The sequence below is a fragment of the Strigops habroptila genome, chromosome 10 (assembly GCF_004027225.2).
Source record: "Strigops habroptila isolate Jane chromosome 10, bStrHab1.2.pri, whole genome shotgun sequence".
NCBI lineage: Eukaryota > Metazoa > Chordata > Aves > Psittaciformes > Psittacidae > Strigops > Strigops habroptila.
This window is the reverse complement of record NC_046359.1, coordinates 38,587,204-38,614,339: the sequence shown is the minus strand read 5'-3', so window position 1 is coordinate 38,614,339 and position 27,136 is coordinate 38,587,204. Positions and strand designations below refer to the sequence as shown.

The 27,136-nt window shown below is 40.0% G+C and overlaps 1 protein-coding gene and 1 long non-coding RNA gene across 8 annotated transcripts in view; one reads left to right on the top strand and one right to left on the bottom strand.

The window, feature by feature from the left end:
• The window catches only part of ESRRG (estrogen related receptor gamma), a 380,477-nt gene that overhangs the window by 142,779 nt on the left and 210,562 nt on the right, over positions 1–27,136 (bottom strand). Inside the window, exon 1 of one of the 7 annotated variants that reach the window (XM_030500069.1) lies at positions 21,170–21,351. The exons of the other annotated variants lie outside the window; for them this stretch is intronic. Within the exon in view, the coding sequence (XP_030355929.1) occupies positions 21,170–21,225 (56 nt within the window). The 5' untranslated portion in view covers positions 21,226–21,351. Of the gene's footprint in view, positions 1–21,169; positions 21,352–27,136 lie in introns of those variants that run through there. 7 annotated transcript variants of the gene reach the window in all.
• LOC115613964 lies at positions 21,544–23,622 on the top strand. The gene is made up of 2 exons (XR_003993584.2): positions 21,544–21,861; positions 22,732–23,622. It is a non-coding gene; the product is annotated as an uncharacterized LOC115613964 (long non-coding RNA).

Sequence of the window (27,136 nt, the reverse complement as noted above, 5' to 3'; positions counted from 1 at the left end):
GTAAATTTTGTTTTTATGAAATATAAGCAACTGGCAACACTAGCAATGCAATATATGAACAGTAGAGAAGTGGGTTCAATTCAGGTTTTCCCAAACTAACCCTTAAAACAACTCAGTGCCTTTCTGGAGTGAATCTGTCACTGAAGCAATTTTACCTCTCTTCCATTCAACATTTCTCTGCCCTGCTCCTCGCATTCTACTTCCCATTCAGGGACTGCCAACAAGCATAAACAAGAACAAGACGACCACCTTTGTTCATGTTACTAGAATCTGAAGTTGTTAACGCCAACAAATTTTAGGCAGATTTGTTATTTTTCACTTGAAGTCAGTAGCATCAATACAGGCTTTTTGTATTTATTCCACCGCTCTGAAGAAATACGATAGCAAATCATCCTTTTGCCAGGAGAACCGCCCCGCCAGACAACACAGATACGTAATTCTGGCAACGTGACTATACTCGTCAATGAGATATTCACAATATTCTCAACAACAAAGTTGTGGGTGCCAAAGAAAAGAAAATTCACACATCTAGACATCCTTTTCGTCCCCTTTACTCCCTCGGCAAAACACTACCTTTACCTCCCCAAATACTAACACAGGAAAAATGCATGTAACACCACAATTCACTAACCTAGAAGCAGGAAAACAGCATGCCTTATGGAATGCTATCAAATTGCAACATAAATGCTAGCATTTGCTACTTAGCCCATATAATTAATAATGCTGTAAAACAGGCATATTAATACTACCAGGCAACAGCATTACAAGCTGCAAGCTCTGCACAGCCCTGAATGCCTTAAGTGTTATCAATAAAGAATGTCTACATGCACAATTACGAATTTACACACAAATACAAAATTCCATGTCCTATATGTATCTTTTACCTGATAAAACATTTCTGGTTTAGGTAATTTTTTTCAAGATTTACTATCAGAGGTCATGAAACACAACAAAGGATTCTGACCAACGCTCACAGAAACGTTAGTTCTTTACATGGATGCTGAACACTTCAAGACAAAAAAAGGCAAACACAGAACAATTATAGTACTTATTAATCTTATTCTCTTCTATATTTGGAAAATCTACATATTTGTTGTACAAGACAGAAGTGAACGAGGCCAACTGGAAAGGGTTTATTATCCACTGACCCCTTCCTCCAAATACTTAACCAGGAAATTTACTACCTGTATCAAGTGCCTTATGCATGCAAGCTTTGCAGGATCAAGTCTCAGCAAAATAGTGTTTCACTTAAGAAGCAGCTGATTCAGCTTTCACTAGAAAAAAAGGGCATTCTAAACATGAGGTATGTGTCATGGGATGCTTGCTTCTTTCCTTGGAATTTAAACAATGGAAATAAGTATTTTTTCCTGTTCCAACTTATGTATATTTTTAAAAGACTTGGAGCAGCTGGAATCTAAAGTGCAGAGATTCTGTCCTCAACCAGTACACACAAATCAGCCATTTTTGATCTAAACATAACCGAAAGCAGTGCTTTCCTTGAGCATGAAGTCTAAAGTTCCAACACTGCCATGAGAAAAAGTACAGGGAGAAGATAACTAATTGCTCTTCACACCTTGAAAACTGAGCAAAATTCAGTGACTTTGAGTGACATCAGAACACAACTGTGAATGTGAATACTGAAGATCAAGGAGCCAGCACAGCCACTGTAGGACTGGAAGAATTTGATTTCATGCAGTAAACACACAACTGTTTTCAAGATTCAGCTCACCTGGTTATATAGTATTTATATTCTATAAAAACTTATGCAGTGGTCAAACCAAAGCATAACAATACATAGCCAGTCACAAAATGAAGGGCAAACCTTGCAGACCTTACGTAGGGCAGAAAGCTCCCAGGTGAGAAGCAACCTCAGAGAAGGCTAGGTGTTGCTTACTTAACCCAAATTGCTACTAACATCCATTTACTCTGACAATATCTAACTGAGGCAAAGTGTCTTCATTCGATACTCCTTTCACAGCCCGCTGGTAGACTTCAAACATCCTGCACAGGGCACTTAGATGCTTTGGCCTAAATATCTGAGATGCACCGAATTCCTCCAATTGGCTTTTAAATGAAAAATTAAATTCTTCTTTTGAAAACCATGTCCTTGCTGTTCTGAAGTAGCCACTAATCCTTTTACACACCATAAAATAGTTTCATCATTTTTTGCCCCTGCTATTGTTTCCTGATTCACCACAGGACATATACTGTACTCCTAAAACTCAGTAGAGTCAATCTACAGGAAAAATGAGAACTGGAAAGTTGAAAACATAGAGTTTAAGTTACTTTCACAGGTTAAATTAATCTTCATTTAATGAGGGGATCACATAACTTCGGGGACCCCATCTGAGATGGAAGATGGATATTCCCACTGACTCAGATGCTTTCAAATAGTTTCCAGGATCCCAACTTTTGCAAAAAAAAACCTCTTCAATCTGAGGAAGATACAGGACACAGAACCTTTTAATCTGAAAGATGACAAAGTGGATTATTGGTCAGTGACACATGCCAATAGGGTGATCCATTACCATGGACGTTCTACTGCAAGTACACGATGTCACCTTAATAGTAGCTAAAGCCTTACTGGCTTAAAAAAACAACCTAAAAAGGGTTTTGCATGTGAATTGAACTTAGTACGTTTGACATGGACTAACCTTAAAGAATCCAATCCACTCAAATCCCTTTGAAGGCTGCAGCTGAATTTCATGCAAATCTTAGAGAAGTAGCCAGGCTGTTGGGATTTCAAGATGCTGTGTCCCTTTCTTCTGCAGATCTAAAACTGGGCAAAACAATGGCACAAAACCCTCCCACAATTTCAAGGATTCCTTGTAAGATGATCCTGGTTTTATTCTTTGGCCCAGGAAAGTGGCATTTGAAATTTGAAAGCAAGAAGACTCTGACATCAGAAAACATATCAAAATATGAAGCCAATCTTTCATTTTGTTTTAAACACAACGTTGGACTAATGTTTCACACATTTAAAAAGTCTGGCACGACACCATTAAAATGTTCAGAATAGAATAATGCAAGTGAATTTCTCATGCTCAGATCTATCAGTGATGACTTTTATCTTTTCTAAAAAGAATTCAATTTTAGCAATAAATAATCCACCATTGTCTAAACCTTCTGGGGGTCATTTTGAAATCCAAGCAAGCAACTTTAAAATAAAGCTATTTGTTTTTTCAAGGCCACTGTAACATGATGAAATTCTTTTTGCTCACCCCCATTAAAAATACCTAAAAAGATTTCAGTGTTCCATGTACATTTATGGAGGCAGAAAAGCATATATAGGTATTTGTCTATGTAACAATATATACACTGACAGCTGGAGAATTATTTGTTTGGTGACTCGATTTAATCTTCACCTGATAAACATGAGAAGAAAAGGAAAAGCATTTGTCAACTGTTTTTGCTCTTATGATGACTAAAAAAGTAACTAACTATAACCAAATCAAAACCACACAGTGTGTATAAAGCACCTACTATGCAAAGTAGTTATAAATTCTTGGTTAACAAAGGGCACAGAAAGCCCTTAAAGGAAATATTTTATTTCTGCTAAATTAATACCTAAAAGCATTACATTTCATCAGTTTCACTTAGGTTTAAAATCCCCAAAGATTCTCCTCCTGAAACGGGCTATATTTTATGTGCAAACCAGGCTGAGAGCTATCTAAATCTAGATAAAACTCATTGGCTTGTAATCTCCACAATGATCTATACATCTAAATTTATATGCAAATCAAATGCTCTCAAGCATTAACACATTCCAAAGCATCTAGGAGTAAGAGAGTGCTTTCTCCCTTCTCGCACACACCCCCCCCCCCCCCTTTGCTCCTCTCCCCCTCTCTTTATTTACACTAGCTACCTAAATAATTCACATTGCCTTCTTTTCAGCCCGAATGTTCTTCTGTGGAAGCCTGCAATGAGCTATTGCAGTAACCAGATGGACACATGAATGCAGCAGGTGGGACAGATGGCAGACCGCCCTGTCTGACGCTGCCTGCCTCAGCCTGGCCTGCCTTTCCCTTCCAGGTACATTAGCATCAGTGCAGCAGAAAGCAGTACACAGAGGGAGGAAAAAAAAAAACCCTTTACATACAATACGATATGAGTTAGTTAAATAAATGACCAGATGCTTATTTGCTTTTTAACCCAAAATGCAATTTACTTAAGAGCACGGAAGAAGCGTTTCTCGCCTCTTCCCTTAAAGGAGGAAAGTCCACCTCGATTCTCCAGCAAGCCCTCTGAGTGGCGTGCATAAAACAAAAAATGCCTGAAATCTTATAAAGATCTTAAACTCATGACTTCATAAACATTTTGATTCAGTTTCCAAATACCTCTACCCTTTCACAGGTAACTGTTCTATTTTTTATGTATAAATCTATGTGCCTTCTGGTACCTGGTCAGTGTCTCTAGATGAAGTCTTAAGAGCTGAAAATCCCCAATTTCCATCTGTGTAGTATGTTCCTTGACTGAATTTCTTCTGCTTCCCATTTCAGGAGATCTATACAACTAACAGTTTGTTACAAAAGATTTGATACTTTTAGGGAAAATCTTTAGGTTTTTTGGGGAAAAAACCCTCAACAAAAGCTGAGGCAGTAAGTCTTTCTTTGACTGCACAAAATTAACATTTTAATATGTAGCTTTCCTCTGTGGAACGCTGGGCAAAACACAGTAAGAAAAAGCTGTAATGGGTTTTCAGCAAGAACACACCTGACATACCTGTGGTACAATGGCATCAGTGTCACTGTACCACAGAAGTTACTCTTTTTATCCACACTGTATTGCTGTCCAAACGAGCAGAAGTGATTAACTTCGCACTCTTTTCAAACCAGCAGGCAACTGATTCAGTGTATTAATTGAAATCACTGCTTCAAGGGCAATTTATAAAAATCACATTGAAAATAGGTATTAAAGGTAAGCAGTCAGTTAGATGCTTGACGCAATCCTATACTATCCAGATTTGTTTCTCTTCTCTCACCCCTTGTGCTATGCCAGCAAGAGCAGCCTGCATTGCTCCCTGCTCTGTCCATCTCCCTTTCACAGCGCTTTTCATCCTACCTCCTTTCCATTAAATGCACCTTCTCTGAGCTGACACGGAGGAAACCACCCACCTGTCCCTGAAACAACAGGTACATTTCTGCTGATCTAAGTAAAAGGATCCATACTTCCTTGTTAGCCTGAAGTTACTGCTTTTATTGTAAATGAAAAATGAAAAAACCACACAATTTTACACACACACTTACCAGATTAGCAAGTATGATTTGCCCTTTTCTGCATCTTTCATGAACTGCTTGTATGTGTAGTCATCAAAGCTCTCAAATAGGAACTACATATATACCTACATACTGTACACCACAGTAGGATGACTGGGGCCTCTATGTACTACTGTAACGGAAATACTAAGTAATAATAGGGTAAATCATATGGAATCAATTTGCAGTTACACTCAACTACTGAGTCAAAATAGCTTTTCTTTTTTAATCAGAATAAGCAATTACACAATGCTGAAGGTAAAAGAAAAAGGGTAAGTCAGGACATGTCTGCTCCCTCCAAGCATACTGGTATAACTGGAAAAAAACCTGACTGTAAATAAACCTGTATGGGTAAACGAGGACTGGTCCAAACCAGTGACTAAAGCTTGAAACAAACAGGAACGTACCTCTTCAGGGATTTAAACATGCTCAGTAGGGACTCAAATAATAATAAACATAATAATATAGCATCTAGTTTCATCTGGCCCAGGGAGAAGACATAGCACTATTAGGAAAAAAGTTTATTCTTGTTTATTTCTGAACTGGCAGAAGCCAGGAATTACAGAAAACCTCAAGGGACAGACTGCTTTCACAAGGTGCCCAGAGTGATTTTGAGGCCAAAGAGGTTAAGCACTTCGGATAAACTTTGGATAAGCAGCACAACTTCTGTATGCTTCTACGTCCTAACTGAAAATCCTGAACTTCATGGTTTTATATCACCACCTCTCAGAAAAAAAAAAAAAAAGGAAGTAAAACAAAAAAGGTGAGTGAATCCAGGGGTCATACATGCAAACTGACAAAACTATGCAACAGATTTTGGTACCAGCAACTTCTAAAAATGGTGAACTATGCACTACCAGCTTCAGAAGAGCGTTTCAAGCTATAGGAACTAGTTTACACCATCACAGAGAGACGGTAAAAGCAATACACTTTACAGTCAGGTTACAAATGCTATCATAACAAGTCATGATTTCATGATGATGATATAAGCTGTTTTCTCAACAACAATATATGAACAGAACTCTGAACACGCAGGAAACACCCTCTTTAAAAATAAACCTCTGATCCACTGCCAGGTTGTCACAACAGGAACACACACACTGTTGGAGCTGCAGCCATAGAACCAAACTGAGATTCAAACAGTGTATTGTATTATATGGGTAAGCTTGTTTCACTACTGATGAAAAGTTACTACAATGAAAAATGAAGCCTGTTGTCAACAGCAAAACTCATGGTTGAAACTGGTCACGCATATTCTTCGCATTTGAACTATTTGTGTATTTAACTGTATGTGGGGAAATAGGGGAAGAAAGAATGAAACCAGTGTAAGGCCACAAGACTGTTACCAAGTTCATTCTGGTTTGGACATATTTTCACAGTTTAGTTATTATTCTTAAATAATTGGTTTTAATGGATTTAATAAATCCACTAATTAATAAGGTGATGTGATTATTCAAGGTATTTTAGAAACTATATTAATTCTTGACTATTTTTTTGCTCACAAACCTATTCAATTCTTTTTAACTTTAAATGTAAACTCTGAATGCAATCTCACGTAATGCTTGCCATTGCTTTGTGGACACCATGCATAAGCAAAAACCCTCATCATCTGAAGCCCAAGGTATCCCCAAAAAATCAGACCTGTATCTCTAAAGAGGAGTATAGGGACATTTGGACAGCAAAAGGAGTTGAGTTGCATGTGTGCCTGCAGAGACAGGAACTGGACCCTAGAAATGCAGCTATTGTTCACAAAGGCATTTCAGTAAAATAATTTGCATGGCTAAACTCCTATCTATGTTCTGGTAATTTTGCAAGGAGTTGCTGCTGAATGGTAAAAAAATCCCACAACCAAAAAGCAAAACAACTTAATTCTGTCCTATGAGGAAAGTAACTGTCAATCCCAATCCCATGAGAGCATCACAGCAAAGACGACATAATTATAGTTAAACCGGACTTGATATAAACACCATGAAGTAGATTTTCAAAAGGATCAGATTTGCATTCGAGGTCTGTAAACAGAAGATCCAATGAGTTTTCCTAGGGCTGAGGTTGTAACCAAGTTGTGTTTTTTGTGGGGTTGGGGTTTTGGTTTTGTGGGGGGGGTTGAGGAGGGGGAAATTGGGGGGTTTTTTGTTGGGGGGGGGGGTGTGTGTGTGTTTGGTTTTGTTTGGGGGTTTTTTTCTTGTTTGGTTTGGGCTTTTTTAAAATCTAAACTACACCTATTGTATAAATGCAGCCTGACAGATACTAACCTTTTTTCAAAGTCTTGTCTAAGAAATGGGACAGGAGGAGGGGGTGGGAAACCAACCCAGTAAAGCAAATCCTCATGTTAGTAAAAATACACACAGTATTTATGAAAATTATGTCAACTTCAACACACCTTTACCTAAAACATGAAAAATTCAAACATGGAAATTTCTCCAGTCAGGTAATATACTAATAGAAGCAAGGAAACAAAAGCAGCGTATAAACAATCCTAATACATAACAATAAGTAAATTCTGCTTCCACTGCAAATGTATCCCACTTACTTTTAATACCGAGCAATAAGTGAGGGCAGATACTGATATTGAATGTAACAGATATAATAAACACATGGCATTAAAAGCTTCCAAATATGCAACTGCAAAGGAATGGAAAAGATTCTTTTTAAAGGAAATGTGTACAGAAGAAATAAGCAGACATTAAACCCTAAATCATAAAGGTGTAATTTCAAAAAGACAATACAATCTATGTGCTCTCCTATGTCAGTGACCAAACAAATTAAACACTAAATGCTGACATTCCATCCTCCCTTCCCTCCGCTGCAAAACCTGAAGCACTAACTTTGTGAATGCCTTGACATTTGCCTCTACGCCTCCGGTTTAACACTACTCTTAAAGGAGGAAGAAGTGTCTTTAAAAATCTCAAACGCGTAATAACTCTTGTGCTTATTCCTTTGCAGCTGAGCAGAGCCATTTACATAGTCCACTGAACACTGTTTAGTAAACACCACAAGAGTGCTTCTATCTTACTGCCCTTGTAAAACCGAGGCAGGGGTTCTGTTTTTAGTGCACACTCTGGTTCAGCGCTAATCCTGTTTTATGTTGTTCACACCTGCTGCTGACTAGCAGCCTGCTGATGGGTTGTGGTCTGTGCTGCTCCGAGACAACTCTCACCGGCTCCAACAAAAAACCAACCACTAAAGTGGAAACAAAACCCTGACTGCTATGCAGAAACTGTACAGGGAAGGACTGAGATGCATGCCTCATCTGCCTTACTCTGCTACTCCCAACTTAACATCAAGGTTTAAGTGCACGTGCTTATATTCAGTCCTCATGCCTAAGAGTTCTTCTCCAGATAGCAAATCTTGAAGACAAATGTCACGGACACAACCTTTAAAAATATATGCTGTGTAACTCGCCTTTTCCTTTGTGCCTAAGAAAATAATGGGCTTTGCTCTAAAGGAAGCACTGAATGTTGATAAAGCACCTTTTTGTGAGCATTTACAGAAACAGGCTGTTGCAAATTTACAATAAACTTCCTTTAACATGTTTGCACATGAAATTTAAATCTTACTGTTCTAGAAAACGGGGGCGTTGTGGTTTGGGGGGGGGAGTGGTGTGTGTTTTTAATCACAATGCTGATCTACACATTTAAGCAAAAAAAAAAAGCCATGAAGCCAGATCTTCCTCCCATTGATCCCAGCAGTAAAACACACCTATGGCTTCATTTGTACAGAAGATTGAATGCTTTACCGAAGACAAAAAGGTAAACTGTGATAAGAGGACTAGGTCTGGAGTTACATAGTGCTCATATCCAGAGAGAATAAGAAAATCAAGGAAAGGAAAACCAGTGACAGTCGAACTCCTTTGTTTGGCAAACACACTGATGCAAACTGCATTGAGATCACAGACAGAAATGACATGCAACTTTACTGATTCAGACACTCAGATGTAGGCACTGTTACCTACAGCAAAGTTTTGCACTAGAAAAGTCTCTAAAAGGGAGGGCAGGACATGCGACTTTTCACACCTACTTTAAGGTACTCTTTATATGACTAGAATAACACAAAGCAGCAACAGAGTATTTGGAAAGTGAACTGTCTCCTTTATCCTGTTACACCATCCCGGCCTATTTCTTTCAACAAAAGAGAAAGTAGAAAAATGTTTTCTGTCCAAGAGCCAACTCCCTGTATCTCTTAAAAGCTGTATGAACCTTTTCATAAATAATAGGTTGGTCAAGGCAATTCTCCATCTATTAAAGTTTATTTTGCATCTCATAGGGAAAGATGTGCTGAATGACCATGACCATCCTTTGTGACTTTTTGATTCTGCATAGGAACACCAAGGTGCTTCTGCTTATACAGGAAGATAATACGCATCCAGCAGACACAGGTACTCCACGTTACAGCTTGTCAGCCCAAACCCATCAGCAGAAACAAATCAAGACCAATCAATCTTTATGTAAATTCAGCATTTCAAGCTCTCTTGCAATTCAGATGTAAAACCAAGGGAAAAAAGGGGTCAGTCTCACTTTGTCTTACCATCTCCATCTGAAGGATTTCTATCTCCTCTTTAGTCAACACTAGACCAAACTGGCACAATGCCAGCACTGCTTTTAAGCTCACACAGAAAATATTATGGGGTAATCTTAGTATTTCCTGGTCACACTCCCTTAGGCAGCTCTATACTGGTGCAAATGTCACATCCTGGTGGTGAATCCTTGAGCGCAGGCTCCATTTCTTCATTGTTTTCTTTTAAAATACTACCAAATCATTCATTTTTAAAATCAATTATAGGGAATGATCCAAAATCTACTAAAATGAATGGCATTCGTCCCATGTAATTTTGAATCAGGCTACCATCAGTAAAAGAGAAAGAGATCTTAAGACAGATGTAAGAGCTTGGCAGGAAGCCGTTCTTCATACCTTGGAAAATCTCTCCTGACTTATCTAGCAGTGGTACACAAACGCCCAGTAATTTTGTCAAACAGCTGCATCTGCAGCATTCCTGTTCCAGCATTACCTAATGCACAAGAATCACACATTTTTAACAATCAGGGGGGAAAAAAGGCGAGAGGAGGAGGGAGAAAAAGTCCCACCCCACTCATCCATCAAGTGTACATCCAGGGCACTGCTCCTCAGAAATTTATACATGCCACTAAGATATAAAAAGACATAAAAAGCTCTCAGAAATAAAAACGCTTCAGAAGCCGGATTTTGATGGTGCCAGGTGGGGTTTTTGCCAGATTATAAAGTTGACTTAAATGCCAGGATGCGTTTCAGAAGTGGCAGCGGCTTACATACTGTCTAGTATTAGTGGCTGAAGTGTATTGCTGATTCCAAAGCCAGGCTATCATCATCTGTGGGGGAGAATAAAATAAATAAAGAAAGAAGAATTGGCATTCCCTACCAACCTCGCTACCTGCTGCTCTTTTCAGGTATGGCCTCCACAAAAAAAAAAAAAACCACAGTTAAGACTACTTTATTTTGATTATAGTGCTTTCCCCAGGCAGGAATTTTTATTTCAGTTTGAATCTTTAAACCATTACATTTTCAGTGATGCATTTTTATATTTTCAGTTGACATCTTCATAGAAGAATGAAACCTTTGAGCAACAGCTCTAAAGCATGAAGGTTTCCTGCAGTATGTGCTTAAATTATTTTACACCCAAATGGAGCCAGTTGTTTTTAGCTAAGATTTAATAAACCTTAAATCAATGACCTTTCCTTTACTGAATGCCTGCACTTGGGAAAGCTAACTTTCCCGAGAAACATATTTTGATGAGTAAAATGCCAAACAAAGGACTGTTTAAACCTGAACATTTTCTCTATTTACAGCTTGTGAACATTCAGTTCCTCAATACCCAACTGCTGCCTAATGTATAGAACAGTGGTGCCTTGGTTTAATCACATACCATTGATTTCACAGTGTCACAGTGATCTCATTGGCAGCAATCAATAATCATCCAAAATCAATCACAACTGCTCTTGCGCTATCATTCATCAAATTTGAATATCCCAAAATTAATTGTAGGCACATGAAAGAAAAAGAACCTGGAATTCTAAGAGATACAAAAACAATAATCAGCAAACTTTGAGAAGATAATACTGTATCCGAGCATGCTTCATGCCTGCTGGGTGAAGTTAATGATGAATCATGCCTTGCCTTCCCAGCAAAGACTCCGAGATATATTCTTTTTCAAACACAAAAATACACAGCAACTGAAGGCAGAGGACATACTAGTAAATGATCAAACACTATTTTATGAACAGCCGTATTACGTGCTGAATATCAAACGTGTTGTCAGTGTATTACAAAATGCACAAGCGTGTTATACTATGAAGAACTGCACGTTGTAAGTTAGGCACTGCACTTCACAGAGCAAGAGAGGATAAAATTGCTGAATTTCTGTACCAAAAGCATGAAGAGATGTAGCCACTTATCAAAAGAGCTGTTATTGTTGTCAGGGACTCCTCTCTCAACATATTCACCTGTAATTTTGTCAAGGTAATAAATCCTTCCATTCATTACAGCCCACTCAAAAGCACCCTGCTATTTAATTTAAATGGAAAAAAGGCCCAAAGTGTCTAAAACATTTACTTTTGCTAATGCAAAAGTGCTGGCATTTTACTCCATTCCTGATAAGCCGGTGCCAATGGATGTGACTATTCTTTTCTTATTCAAAGCATATCAGTAGTTCAAAAGCACTCTCAATCTTATCAGGTGTATGAACAGCACAGTTACTGAAAACAGTTTGTACTGCTCCTCTCTCTTTCTGCCAGGCTATCAGATAAACCCAACTAACTAACTGTATTTACACACAATCAAACATAAGCTGTGTCTTCAATATACTGTGGACTGTTCCTGGCATGCTACAGGTTTTCTGCTTGACACTAGTTGTAACAAAAACAGCAGCAGTGAATTAGCTTACAACAAAAATACAGCCGCTCTATAGCACCGGAACACAAAAGCGACATGGGGAAGAGAAGAAAGAAAAAAGGAGGGGAAAAAGAAATAGAAAAATTTTGTGAAGTAAGAATGATCACTTCCATCTCAGTATTTCACCAGGTAATTGCCTGGTGCTACTTGTAAAAGAGCACAGAAGCAGTAGGATTCAAATGCATTCAAAACATACTGACACAGAACAGAAGAACAGAGAAATAATTTCTATTTGCTTTTTTGTTTCTTTAATTCTCCTGTCTTCTAGGAACTGCCTCTGATTTTCAAAGGGCAGGAAAAAGAAATAAAGAAGAAAAGAAAGGAAGGAAGACAGAAAAATAGTTACAGTGTCTGAAGGCATTTAAATGCCTTTACTGTTTTTGTACGGAACACGACCCTGATTTCTCATGATCAACCTTCCTCTGCCATTAAGATTTAAAGACCCACCTCAAACCCAAAACACTCCCCCCTCTCCCCAGACAAGCCTCTCAGCAACTCTTCCCTTTTCATTCAGTGTCTCAGACACTGGATTTTCAGTGCTAACTACTGAGAAATAAGAAAAAACCTACTACTTCAGAAGGGCCACGGGCCTGAAGGTTTTGCTTACTGCACAGCCATAGGAAACACGCGCAGCATCTCCCTCCATGCTTCTCAATGACAGCTACAACGCAGTATTTGAAGAGTTAAACGTTAACCTGGCTGTGCTAAATGAAAAGTTCTGGAACGCCGGGAGAAAATCCCAAGTTTCAGCTCTTGATTAATTACAGCCTCCTTTAGAAGCTGAAGCTCTGGTCCCCTGCATGGAGCGCTCCTTCCCACCACCCCCCTGAGAGCCTTTAGCTGAACACCTCTGATGGAGCAGCGAAGGGCAGGCACCTGCCACCACCTGAGCCCATCTTGTGCCTGGATTCCCATCCTCCAGATTTGCCGAAGAACAATGAGCTGAATTAAGCCAAGTGTGCAGCGCCGGGTAATTCAGCCGATTGTTGTTTCTCCATCTGTGACACGGCGGCATGGTGACTGATGGGGCAGGTGTCATTCATACTAATGTCACTGCCTGCTCGGCTCTTTAAATATCACCCAGCACCAACTGGGGCCCAAAGCAGCTCCCGCGAGAACAACGGCGGGCTGCCCGCGAGCTTCACTCAGTTAGTGGGAATCCGATTCTCACCCCCTTTAGTGCGCACAGGAACAGTTGGTTAAAGACATGGCATTTCATGCCACTCCGAAACATCTCATCTGTCCCACTACGTTAACGGCTGCTAGGAGAACGCTGCCAGGCAATTCTTGCCCTGCTCGAAAAGTGAGTATGATTTAGTAAAGGAAATCCTGCATTCAAGGAACGGTGGAAGAAGAATTTAAAGGAACTAAAAGTCCACATTTTGCTGTGAGAATTTTAGCATTCTCCAAAGCTAATTTTGCTAGCAATCCATGCGCGCTTGCTTTCAGAAACATGCTCTAAATCTGTTTAGTTTTAAGATGGTTTTAGCTTTTATTTTTACCAGTTATTTTGTTTCCTTTTTTTGTTTTTTAAAAAAAAGGATAATTGTGCTAAAGAAAACCCCACAGACTTGGAGATTAATTCCTCTGAAAACTATTTTAGCATTAATACTTATGAACTGAACATATCACAGTCCATCTGAGTAAGGAAATACCAACTTAAACATAAAAGGACACCAGCATTCATCCTCCAAATGGATGGGAACCAAACCCAATTTGAAGACAGAAAAAAAATATTTTTAAAATAAAGAATACATAGAAAAGGGCTTGATCCTTTCTCTCTGTCGCATTTTAATACATGGAGAATTAGACAAACTGCCAGTAGCTGGCTATACTAAGAGCACAGCTAAGAGTACATAAAGGAGTATGATTTCACCATTTTGTTAACTTGTTCTTTATTACATTTTTCCTGTCTTGTATTTCCTTCAAGATATTCACATGTGAGATCAAAAGAAGTGTTTCTTCCAAAAAATAGCTCTAGAAACAAAACCGGAAATAGGGGAAAAGGGGAAAAAGAAGAGCAGTATCGTGAATAGGGATGGACTGCATAAAACAAGCCACCTCCTCCTCTCCCCACCCGTCCTGGCACCTTTATATGGGAAGGAATTTCAGAAATGCTCGGGAACAAGTTAGCACTACGTTTTAGATAGACTTTTTCATTACACTTCCCACTATCTCCACATCTGCAGGACTTTAAATTGCTTAATGTCTAGCTAGCTTGGGGGAGGAAAGCGGGGGGGAGGTGTGTGCTGGCTGGCTTATAATTCATTATTTATATTTTTACCTTTTATTTACCTATTTTTTAAACTTGTTTGTTTGTTCGGCTTTTTCCTGCGGCCACTCAAAACAAGCAACAGTAACTCCACATCATCTTCTCATTCTAACTTGCCAAAGCCATCAATCTCTGATCACACCTATTAGAATCAAGCTCTAGCCAACACTACATTTTGCGACAGCTTGACCAGTTGTTTAAGGAAAGAGTGTGTGATGGAGCAAAGCTGAATCGACACATCTGTGATACTTCTGACACCCCTCAGCATGGCTAATATTAATTTGTTTTCTTTGGCTAGGTAAGTGCTGCCAAAACGCATTACATATGGTATGTAGTTCCAATCAAAATGATGAAAAGGAGATGTGCAGGGGTTTTTTTTTTTTTTCACTTATAGCAACAAGAAAAGATACAGAAGAGTAAGAGATGTCCACACTAACCTACAGAGTAATAATCTAAAAAACCTCAAATCACTTTATCTTAAGGTTTGCTTTCAACACACAAGCCCTTAAGAGAATCTGCCCTCGCACATAAAGATCTGCAAAGAGGTTTTACTCAGGGAAAGGGAATATAATTTTCAATATATGATAAAAGGATATATTTAGACTTTTCTCACATGCATAAAGGTAACTCATCACATTTCAGTAGGTTATCATATATATTATAAACGTACACAATTCTGTACAAGGATATTACAAATGGCTTCATTAGACCAAGGACAAGGAACCTCTCTTTCGTACACCCCAATATACTAACACTAACTTTCTGCAGTATATAGAGACCCCTCGCCAATTCCATGCTTAATGTTCTGTGTTAGCGTCATGAAAAATAAAAATTTATACATCTAATATTTTTTTCTGTTTGCCTCAAATTATTTTGATCTAAATCAAAAAATTCCATCTAGATTTCATATAAATTCAGAATGGTGACCCACAGTAAGAATTAGATGTTCAGCAGTAAAGAAAACCAGCATATGCTTGTCTTGCACTCCATGAAAGTCCCTGTATCGCTGTGACTTTCAATAGAGATTTTTCCTAGCAAGTCTAGGAAGCTGAAGCAAAAAAAAAACCCAAAACATCTTATTTTCATTTTAAAAGAACTGGGAAATGATGCGCTTGATTAAAAAGCTACGCTTCTTAGAAGAGGAAAATAACTGGAAATGAGACAAGATACCCTTTAATGCAAACCTGCTATATTAAGGAATAGCAAAGAGAAAAGCCCTTCTTTGTTTGAAGGAAATACAAATTAGTTGAAAAACATTACAAGCATTATGTAAACAAACCCAAGAGATTTAAAGCTTCTGTAACACTAACATAGCAAATACATAAATCATTTCACTAGACATACAAGCCAAAAGGCAACGTTCTACCGTATCTATCGAAGTTACTCTCCAAAGTGCTACAGAAAAGGCAAAACAAAATCCTCTAAAAATAATTAATACTATCTGGAATAGCGGTACATAATTCAGTTTCCTTTTTACTTCTGGACAAGCAAACCATAGCAAAAAAACAACCACAAAACCAACACTACAGGAGTTTTGGTGAGGACTAAGGACCATTAAAATGGAATATGTGTTTTATAGTATTGTCTGAGGACATCATGATTTATATTAGTGACCATATGTAGGAGGCTTCCCCCCCTAAAAATAATTATATTCTTTAGGTGTAAACATAACCATGTGTCCAAGGACACATGTAGCTGAAAATACAATGCTCTGACAACAAAAACTTACAGGAATGTGAATAAATATTAGTCATGTAAATGACTTGGAAGAGGAAATTTATATATTAAAACAACCGCAAACAAACAGCATCCTTTAAAAGCAAAACTGTGAGTACAAATACAGAAAATGCTAGATTACATGGAGAATCTGATATAAAATCAGGTGCAAATACTTTACATTGCTGGCCAGCTCTCTTCTCATGGATAAGGAAAAAATAAGCACATAAAAGCAGCAGGTTTTTAACAAGCAACTGCACAGAGGGAAGTTACATAGCTCTGCATATATTTACTGCATACATTTCTGTGCACATACACACAATAAGAGATGTACATTGCACAAACTGCACAGAGAATATACTATATACCTGGAACAGACACACAGAGATATATATGCATTTGAACTCAAAACTCGCTGTGCATTTCCACATAAACTGCAAATATATAAAACAAAACCACACATACGCATGCTTCTACTGATGTGACTATGCACGTATGATTACCTAACTCGAGCCTAAAGTAAAAGAGGATACACAAAACGTAAAAGAACATGTAATAAGTGGAATGTCAAGCTGCAGCGACTGTTGGTGTCATCCCCGCACTATCAAACATACATATGAGTATGATTGGAGACAGAGAGGCTAAATATTTCACTGTCACAGCATGTCGAGAAATGCAATTCATTCCTCTCTCACGTGCTTTAGGACAATGACAATTTAATACAAGGCCAGTGGATGTAAAAGAGAGAAAAACTGAACAAACTGGCCCAGCATAATCACAGATTTCCTCTAGAGATCCTGGTAGCGTGAGGCTCATATGCACTTGTAACGGATCAACATTTTATTGTTTCTTCCCTCCATGAATTTGCTATGATGAAGAATTCATAGCAAAGCTTATCTTAAAGACAGAGGCTACTTTAAGCTTCAATAGGAACAAGAGTTCCTCCCAGGGATTTCCGCCCCCCCCCTACTTATCCTATGCATTTCACTTAAGCAAAAAATAATCATTTGAGATACCACTTTTAAAGGTTCAGATAAGTGGGGTTTTTTCATTCCTACTTACACTTCCACAGGGGTGCAAGCAACCTCCCTGCAGGTCAAGGGTCAGTCCTTTAAAAACATTCCGGAAAATGAATAATCATGTCACTTATAAATAATTCGTATTTTAATACCATCATTTTTCTACCATAATTCCGCTCCGTACCATAAACAGCAGCACAGCATATGGACTGGCACATCTGTGAGAATAGACATCTCATACTTTCTAGCTCCTCTACGCGAAGTAGGCTTCAAGTATTGTTAAATATTAGCACAGACAAGTTACCTTCTGTATTTGATGAATAGCACCATGTATTTGAAATTAATTGCAAAAGTAAGGTTGGCTAATGAGGCGGCCCTTATCTTTTCACAGCAGTGCAAGCACAAGTATTTTTCTGCAGGCTCAAGATTTCTTTAAATGCCCAAAGTGCTATTAACTAAGTTGAAATCTGATTAAAAATACGAACACAGAAATCTTCACAACAGCTAATGCAGCCTCACCAAAAATAATAACAATAAAAAGACTAAGGAAATCCTTATCTCTTTTCTTATCATTAAGCATGTGTTTTGAAAAATAATAATTAAATAAATTGTTCCCTGCAGATTCTCCCAGTTGTTTTGCTTCCCATTAGCATCTTTGAAAAGAGTTTGTTAAGTCAACAGTTATTCTTTATTATGGAACTATGGGGATGGTGCCCTTCTACCTGCCTCGGTTGAAAAAATAAATTCAAAGCTTAGGGACTGTTAAGGAAAAGGACAGCGCGCCTCAGGAAAAAATGGGAGGAAAAAAGAAGTATAGAAAAAAATGATCAGCCATTCAAGAGAATTAATGGATATCCACAAGGGCTTTGCTAATAACACGGGTTAATTACCGCTGCAACGCACCAGGCTCGGTAAATAAAAGAGCACAACCATAAACACATTAAAATGAGCACCCATCACTAAAAGAGGGGCAAGCCCCAGTAAATGAAAAGCTGTCAGACGGGCATTTCAGCACAAACCCCTTGCACTTCCTGCAGGGTTTAAAACTTGCCAGCAGTCTCCCAAAGCCCAAAAAAGCTTCTCTGGAAACAGAGAGGGAAGAGCGGACTGAGGCCTGCCTGCTGCCCATGGGAGAACACGGGCAGAGCCTGTTCACTCACCCACACTTGGGGGCTGGCTTCACAACACAGGGCTGCGTGCCACATTACACACCCGGGTTGCGTACGGAGGCCTGGAGACTTCTGACTTAATATTAACTTTGGGCTTTACTTCTTAATAACAACTGTAAATAGCTGTCTCGTAAGGCAAATGCACGAGGTTAAAGATCTCCACAGCCTGGAGAAACCGTGGAGTGGAATCAAGTGCTGCTTCCCACTTCACAAAGAAGCGTTCTTCAGTCCACCCTTTACAAATGAAAGGCACTTCTAAAGAAAATTCTTCAGGAATTGGAAGCTGTGCCAAAATATTTTAAAGAGTGAAACCGACATAAACTCTCCTATGTTTAGTATATAATCACCTCGTGCACAGACACACACACACACATAAATATATATACCTTTAGGTGCTGAGTATACACACACACTCGTACTCATCCATACACAAACATAACCCAGACAGGGTAACCCAACAGACCATTCCCACACTGCAACATGGATAGAATGGATAGAAAAAGAGAAAATACGTATACCGACCATCACTGCACTGAAGTACTCACATGACGTGACGCCTACATCCACTTTTTAGATGTTACAGCCACCCCACACAATCCTTATTTCTTGTCATCTGTGTGTTTTATCGGCTGCACTGTAAGAGGAAGATCTGTGGGCCCTGTAACAGCTGAATTTGTCTCACGTTTAGACGCTGCTGCACGTTTGGAAATGGCAAAAGTAAGGAAACTGCTGAGGGTTCAAATTAATGAAACACAGTGAGCCACAAAGGGCAAATGTCCACAGTGCATGGAAGCTTTCTGGAGTTACAAATCTCCTCAGTTTTCTACGTTTGCCATTCAGAGATCATGTTTAAATTTACTAAACTAGCCCTGTTCTCATTCTGCCCCCCCCCTTTTTTTTTGCAGTGTTTCAATTGCCTTTCCTTCTTCCAACAGCTGTGACAACTGTTAAAACAGTCAGTAAAATTAAGTCCACTCTATAATCCTCCAGTCAACGTTACATTTTAATCAGAGGTTGAAGGAGATTTCACGTTATGAACGCACCGATTCATTTAGAACGATTAAACTGACACATATGTCAAAATGAGCAGATATATTTATTGCATCTGTTAGCTTATTAACTATTAGTAATTATTAGTGTTACTGTTATTGCCAAAAAAGCAAAAAGCCAAGGCTGCAGCTGGCTTTAAGTTACTGCATTCTTTAACATGCTCTGCCTTAAAATCAAAGCATACTAGTGACGGTCAGACAGATGTCTGTGCACTCCCAAAATGTTCGGGCAATTTTTAGCTCGAATCCTCTCTGCCCTCATCCATAACATAAGAGCTGCAGGAACTACTGTATTTATTTTATATGCCTGTACGTGCCTATGCATGTTACAATATATAGTCAAAACACAATTACTATGAATATTAATAATGTGTAAAACTCTGAGGTTTATTAATTGAGACTGAGAAGGAGATACGTTCCTGAGCTTTAGTTATTTCTCTGTGTCCACTCATTCACACATGACCCAAACCCTACACTCAGGCAAAATACTGGGAGTGTTTTAAGATGACTTTTAATTCAGCCAAAGAGGAAGGAAAAAATTAGTTTGAATCTTGCACCAGAGCCAAAAAGACATGTGCCCCGATTTCATTTAAATGCATCTACTCTAAGAGGCTTATCTAAACTAATCATTCAAATTAGCTGTAAGAAGGTAAATTCAAGAAAGCTCCTTTGGGGGGGGCGGGGGGAAAGCATGCACACACACAAAAAAGGCAACTTATCTTTTAATGTCTTTTATCAGAAACGTGTCACTTAGTAAAAGCTGTGGAAACTGCACTCTTACATTTACAAAGCTATCTTACACTATACAGCAAGCTCACAGCGCACTGACCTATAAACCACATCTGAGAGGGCCATCCTACCTCTGTTTATTTCCTTTTATTTATCCCGGAACATGACAGTGGGTTTCCCTGCCTCCCCTTTCCCAAATGGCATTCCTGCCAGGCAGGCTATTTGCTACTTCCTGTATTATTTCACCAATATATGACCACCGCAATTCACTTTACACGTCTGGCTTAATTACAAATAGCAGTGCAATATGCAGACAGTAAGGACAGCTAGTGGGCATCTACCTATAATACACTGTCACCTCTCAATACAGCCTTTCCAGATTGCGTCTAGGGCGATGCTGGCCATTAGCTTGGGGTTTTTTCTTCGCTGTTACTGTCACTCTCAGCGTAACACGAAGGCGCACGGCTACGTAAGTGGCTCGACATCAAGAAAAATGAATCGGTGACAGCTCCCGTGATATACTCCTATTTAATCCCTGCTGCGGGCTGAAATCAAGTTCAGGGGCCGCTCGCCCGCCCGGGTTTGTTCGGGCGCCACGCTTCCCACCGGGAACACTCCGCCAGGTAGCTGGGAAGTGCCAGCCAAGAACTGCGGCTCGTTAAAAAGTATTCTGCTCCCTTTTGTAAGGAAAAGCAGGGATTGGAGGGACCCTGTGAAGTACCGAACATCCCCCACCACCACCCGACCCGGCCCGGCCGCTCCCTCCCTCCCGCCGGGGACCGAGCGCACCTGTCAGCCTGCGAGCACGGGGACCGGCACGGAGGCCAACAGCGGGTCTGGCACCGGGGCCGGGCGCTCGGCCCCGGCCGCACCGCTCCGCGCCCTCCTCCGCGGCATACAGCCGCCGCGCAGTGCCCCGGGCCGGGCCAGGCCGGAGACGTGGGGTCGTCTCAGGGTTCTCTAACCCGCAGCGGTGCCTGTCATGTTTTGGGGCGGCGCGGGGGGTAGAGATAAGGGGAAAGCGGGGAGCGGTACCTACTCTTCCTCGTAGTGCAGGGAGAGCGGCTCCGGCAGGCAAAGTTCTACCGAATCCATGTGCGCCCGGCGACCATGCTTCGTGCGCCGTAAAGCAAAGTTTCCGTGGCGGAGCGCGGTGGGAGCGGAGCGGAGCGGAGCAGAGCGCACCACAGCAAGCAGCGCGGCCGGGCGAGGCGGCGGCGGCCGGCCGGGACCGAGAGCTCGCCCGCCCGCCTAATCAAGGGCTTAAAGCCGCGCCGGGCGCTCATGAATATGAAGTAGCGCTTTACATATGCAGTCCCCGCGGCCCGGGGCGGCGTCCCATTGGTGGCGAGGCGGCCAATCAGGCGCCGGGGTGGCCCGGCGCGCGGGCCGCGCGGCAGGTATAGGGGTGGGGACGATGAGGGGAGAGGGGGGGGTGAGGCGGTTGTGGCGGCCTGAGGCGGCGCGGCTGAGGGGAGAGCCCGCGGGGATGTCCGCGCTGCTCCGCTCCGCGACTTCAGCCGTCGGAGGATCAAACGTCGAGGGAAGAGGATGAAGTTTTGAGACGCCGTCGACCCGTGTGTTGTGGCGTTTCGCTGTGGGTGCGGTTAAGGAGAACTCGCGGCTCGCTTCTCCTGACCGCGGCTTCCCGACCCTCTGGAACGACCCGGCGCCGCGGAACTTAAATCGTAATAAATAATAACAGCAAGCGCAACCTGACGAAGTTTACGGGTAACTCAACTTTTTCATTGTCATGCGAGTTGCTGTGGGGGGGAGGAAGGGGGCGGGTTGGGGGTTTATTCTGTATTATAAAAATACATCTAGATTATATAAATATGTTTTTAAATGCATATAAATATAACTATTTTAAATATTAAAAGCCTCTTTTTTTCTTTTACTCACTAAAAAACCCGACATTCCTAACAAAATGAGCACTCCAATCCAGTCCTTAATAGCATGGGTGCAACTGGGAGCATAGGCAGGTATATATATGTTCATATACAGGTATATACATTCATGTACTGGTTAGCTACCCCTAAACATGGGTGTATTTAAAGTGTATGCCCGTGGGGACATTGGGCTGTTTAGATGTATATATTTAGATATAGCAAAAAGAAATAAAAGCTCCAGAACTGGTCAATTTCTTCTGTAACTGTGGAGGGATTACAGTGGACTAACTGAACGTGCCTCATTTTAACGAGATAAGGACCGTGCTGTAGTAGGTCTGTGTTAGTAGATCAGGGAGTCCGCAGACCTCTACTGTGTTTGGGGTTTTGTAAAGGAAATTTTACTGAATTAAAAGGAAAATGAAGCAGGTAGCCCTGTATGCATGCCTGTATAAACATCACCAAGCCCAGCTTCAGCAAACCACTTCCAGCCAGCTCAGAGCTGCTTATCTCTGTCGTATGAAAGGTCCCTGATTAAACTTGTTCCATGGAAATGACCATACTCAAATTCAGAGACACTATTTGCACTGAAACACACGCATACGCACGCACCTCTTTTTGAAAGGATGGGTCATGAATGGGGGTGCATTGTTTTCTCTCATAAGCTACTGTCTTTACTTAATATTACGACTATGACACTATAATTATTTTCCAGGTTCAAAGTGTTTCTACCCCTACCAGTGAAAACAGATGCAGGCTATTTCTGGCAAGATAAAAAAAAGAATAAAGAAAACCCCACCACTGGAAAGACTGTGTTATTTTATAATTCAGTTCCAACTCTGACAAAATCTTTTGTGACTGGAACACTAACAGGATGCAAATGGCAGTCTTTTAGATCAAAAAAAAATCTGTGCAAACCCTCAGAATGCATTAATACCATTCATAAATGGGAATGCAAATGCGTTCTCCAAATCTGTTCCACAGCACTTTACCAAATAAATACAGCAACAGAACCCAGTTCCAGAATGCTTAAGTTCAATAGATGTGTTTGTATATGTTTATACAGGAGAGATTCCCGTGTTATGTATTTAATCTTATGTGAAGACCAGGCCTGCTTCCTACAAAGGAGTGTATTCCTACAAATAAATATATGTGAGTTTAGGAATTGAAGTCACAGCAAAACTACAGCTCGGACCACTGTACAAAAGAAGGTAGTAAAAGCTTCATTACTAGTACTATTATGCTGTCTATATTGTTAAATGTGAACTCTGTAATTAAGATGTAAATTCACTTGTAAGCAGTGATTTTAAAAGCTCCGAAATGTAGAGTAAAATCCAAGTACTCTGTAGAAACATCAGAGACAAAAAAAAGAACCAGCTTTTATCAAATTTTAAAATGAGCGGCATTTAATCGTGTTACTGTTTTATAATGTCCCCTTTAAGTAACAGTTTGATAAATATGGATTTGGAAATCAAATCAAAACTTGGGTATGATGTCTTTATGTAAAGGTATCTGTATTACTATATAAACCCAAAATAACAGTTCCTACAAACTGATTTACATGTGCACGTTGGCAAAACATGAAAATACAAATACATTGTTTGTACTGAGTGTCTCTCCGAGTGTCTGTTTATACATTTATACCCAAAATCACTATTTTACAATATTTTTATGCTAAAATGCCTTCAAATCTTTTAATGTGTATGAATTTTCTTACTTAAAAATTACCCATAATGAGTCCCTATACATTAGTAATTTGCTCAGGTCACTTTTCTTTATTAAGTTCCCTGAATACACCCTCCTTAAAATATGACATCTAATCCATTTTGAAACTTACCAAAGCACAGATTAGCTTGGTCTCTACTTTCCTTCATTTATCTCCTAAGATTATATATTTATATTCAGGTGCTGAGACATGATGGTCTCTTTACTTCTGTCATGGTCCATCTTTCTGTCAGCCCTCCTTTTCACATCCACATTAGTTTCCCCTACCTTGTTGGCTTGTCTCCCCCTACCTTCCCTCTACACCCCCAAATAACACATTTTTCTCTTCCACTATGAACCACAACTACCTTTCTATCAACCATCTTTCATCCAAGCAAGTGGCTCTCTTCCCTGCCAGTGCTGCTTCTTGGAGAACCAGAAATACAGTGCTGCACTTTGCATGCTGATAAACAAAGCAGTTGGCTTCTTCCCCCAGGACCGAAAGTGTCACCTCCACCAGACTGGGGCCTGGAATTCCTACTACATTCTTGAAGTTGGGTTTCACAGTTACTGATTAGTTTGGGAAAGGGGGGGAGAAAGAAAAGGTGAGAAAGAGATTACAGCAGCAAATAAACTGGTGCTAAGTGTAGCTTCATTTTTCTCAAGCTTTTCTCTAGAGCTACATGAAAATAGTAGTAGGAAAAAGGAAACAAAAAGCAAAACGTTTACTGAATTTTACCAAGGGATATAGAATAAGGACATACGTGCAGACACCTGCACTAACTTATCAAATCATACAGTGCAAAAATCTTACCACAAGGAGTCTATACAAAACAGTGGTAATGGAATCAGAGAGGGGAAGGAAAAAGCCGGCATGAGCGCCTGTACCAGTCAAGGGGCATTACTGAGCAGCACCTTCGTTTCCATGTCTCCCTGTGCATATAATTTCCCTTGTGTGCCAAACAGTACGTCTTTAAGCACCTTCACATTTAAATATTGTAGACATTCCAAGGCATCCAAATGGCCAGAGTCTTAAAACACAACTACCTCAAGGCAACTGAAGAAGTAAGATTCGGTGGCGCTTCACCGAAGCTGCACAGTGCATTGTGTCAAACATGTATTTACCAAAAGGAGCAACACGCTCAAGCCATCTGGGAAGGAGTAAGAATGTGAAAGAGTCTGTTAGCTGCTGAGAATTTACTTAAAAACAAATATCGTGTTACTTTAGCCAGAAATCTGCCATACACCATGCCACCTTATTCAAAGTCTAGCTGGAAAATACCATACTGTTGAAAGCTGGAAAGAAATACTGAAGTATCAAATATGTGATTTGCCCTTTATTCACAGTCGCTAATTAAAGAAACACAACTCGGATGCGATCCGACTATGCTACAAGCGAGATCAACATTAGAACAACATTGTCACTGTCTACTGGTCTTTTGTGTTTTGTGCTTCCCACTGGAAGGCACTTGGTGCATCCCTGGATACTGCTAATGAGTTAAAAAAATGAACGCTACCGAAGTCCCAAATTCTGCTCACCTGTTTGTACGTAGTTGAACAAACTGTAGCAGGTTATTACTTTAAAGCCATCTGCTACTTCAATCTGTATTTAGCATTAATTACTCCTTGTTTTGATCTTGGGGAAAAAAAGAATCTCATATAACACAATCTCTGAATGCTCCTTGGAACTTTTCCACAGTGCATTCACAAATACACAGAGCACGGCTTTTGGCTTTTGCCACTACACTCTGTTCCAGTATATTAAAAACATCTCCATGAAATAACAGCAATTGCCTTACCACGTTGCTGAACTACATTCAATTCATCTGCTCTCAAATAAATACTCCATGTTTTCTCCTCATTTTATTTTCAAGGGCATGGGTATTTAAATGACTGCCTTCTAACAGAATAGAAACCACTCACATTGCTAGAAATGAAAATTATTCTCTTGACGAAACACCTTTTCCAAAGCTTCTGACAAAAAGGAAGATCAAGGAGGGGGGGAAATAATAAAGAGAGACACACACACATTGCCTGTCGCCCACCAAAAAGGGTCTACTCCCTAAAGATAATTCAGGCACACACTTCAATATGGATATCTCACTGCTACCCCAAGCTCCTTTTTTAGTGTAAGTTTCTTCAGAGAAGCTGAAATGCATTACTGTCTCAGACAGCCAAGGATAAGATGACTGAGGGAATTCAGTTGCTCTGTTTAATTAATACAGGATTATTTCACTTTCATTTTGTGAAGCTAATAATATGACTGGTGGAACGTCAGTAAAAATTAAATCATAAACTAGTGCAGTACCAAAGGGAAAACTTACTTTAGTTATGGAGTATTCCCAGCAGAAATCTTGAAAATCTTACACATATTTACACTGATAAAATACCACATGTACTTCATGGGATACTGCAAGCTTTTTTCAATCCTTGTGGCATGTATTTACAGAGCAAGCATTAACATTTTGAGATTGTACATTAATAAATGAGTTGCAGTTATATTGTTTCTTGAATGTTAAGCATCACATATTAAGCACAGAAACACTTTCAAGGTCAATGTCCTATTTTAGACCTTTTCAACAGCTGTGATATTATGATAATCACACTTAAAATATTCCTATAGAAAGAGTAAATTAGCCCTGTTCACTAGAAGGATTATTATGATAAACAACAAATCCGAAAGAGAACAAATTCAGATTTCTCCTATTTTTTTTTACTCCCAACGCAATGAATTGCCGTCCCTTTACTGTGATGGCTTTTCCATCCAGGAATTAAAAAAAAAAATAGATCCACATTTTTCTGCACTTACTTTAGGGGTTTTTTTGGAGGCCTCATCTATGTAAAAATACCTTCCTTAAAAAGCACTTGTACTCTCTGTTAGAACTAAAACATTCCAGTTGACATCCCATTCTATCACCTATAGAAATACAGTATCCTAGTACACCAGAAGGGAAAGAAGAAAACTTGGCATCAGCAGCTATTCCTAAGCGAGATTAGGGGTTTAGCTCCACCTAATCGAGGGATGAAACGTGTCCCTCAGTAGGTGTCTTTCGCACTCCCTCACCAGCCCTTCTACCTGCCTGCAAGCTCAAAGTCCTAAAAATAGGAAACGAAGACGATGGAGCATAAATATTCCCCCAGTGAAAACACCAATAATCTTTACTGTGAGCTGACATGAATTGCTTGTTACACTGCCCTAGGATATCATGGCTTGAAGCGAGAGCGTGTGCATGCACACGCACAGAGCCACCAACCATCCTCAAGGCTTTTGTAAGTGTATTTGTGCATGTCCATGTCGCAGAGGCTCCTACGACATCTGACGTGGAGCTGGTACACCTGCTGTACGGAACACATTCTCTCTAGCCTGCCTTTTTTCCCCCTCGACTGTCCCAGCCCATCTTCCATCACTCTTCTTC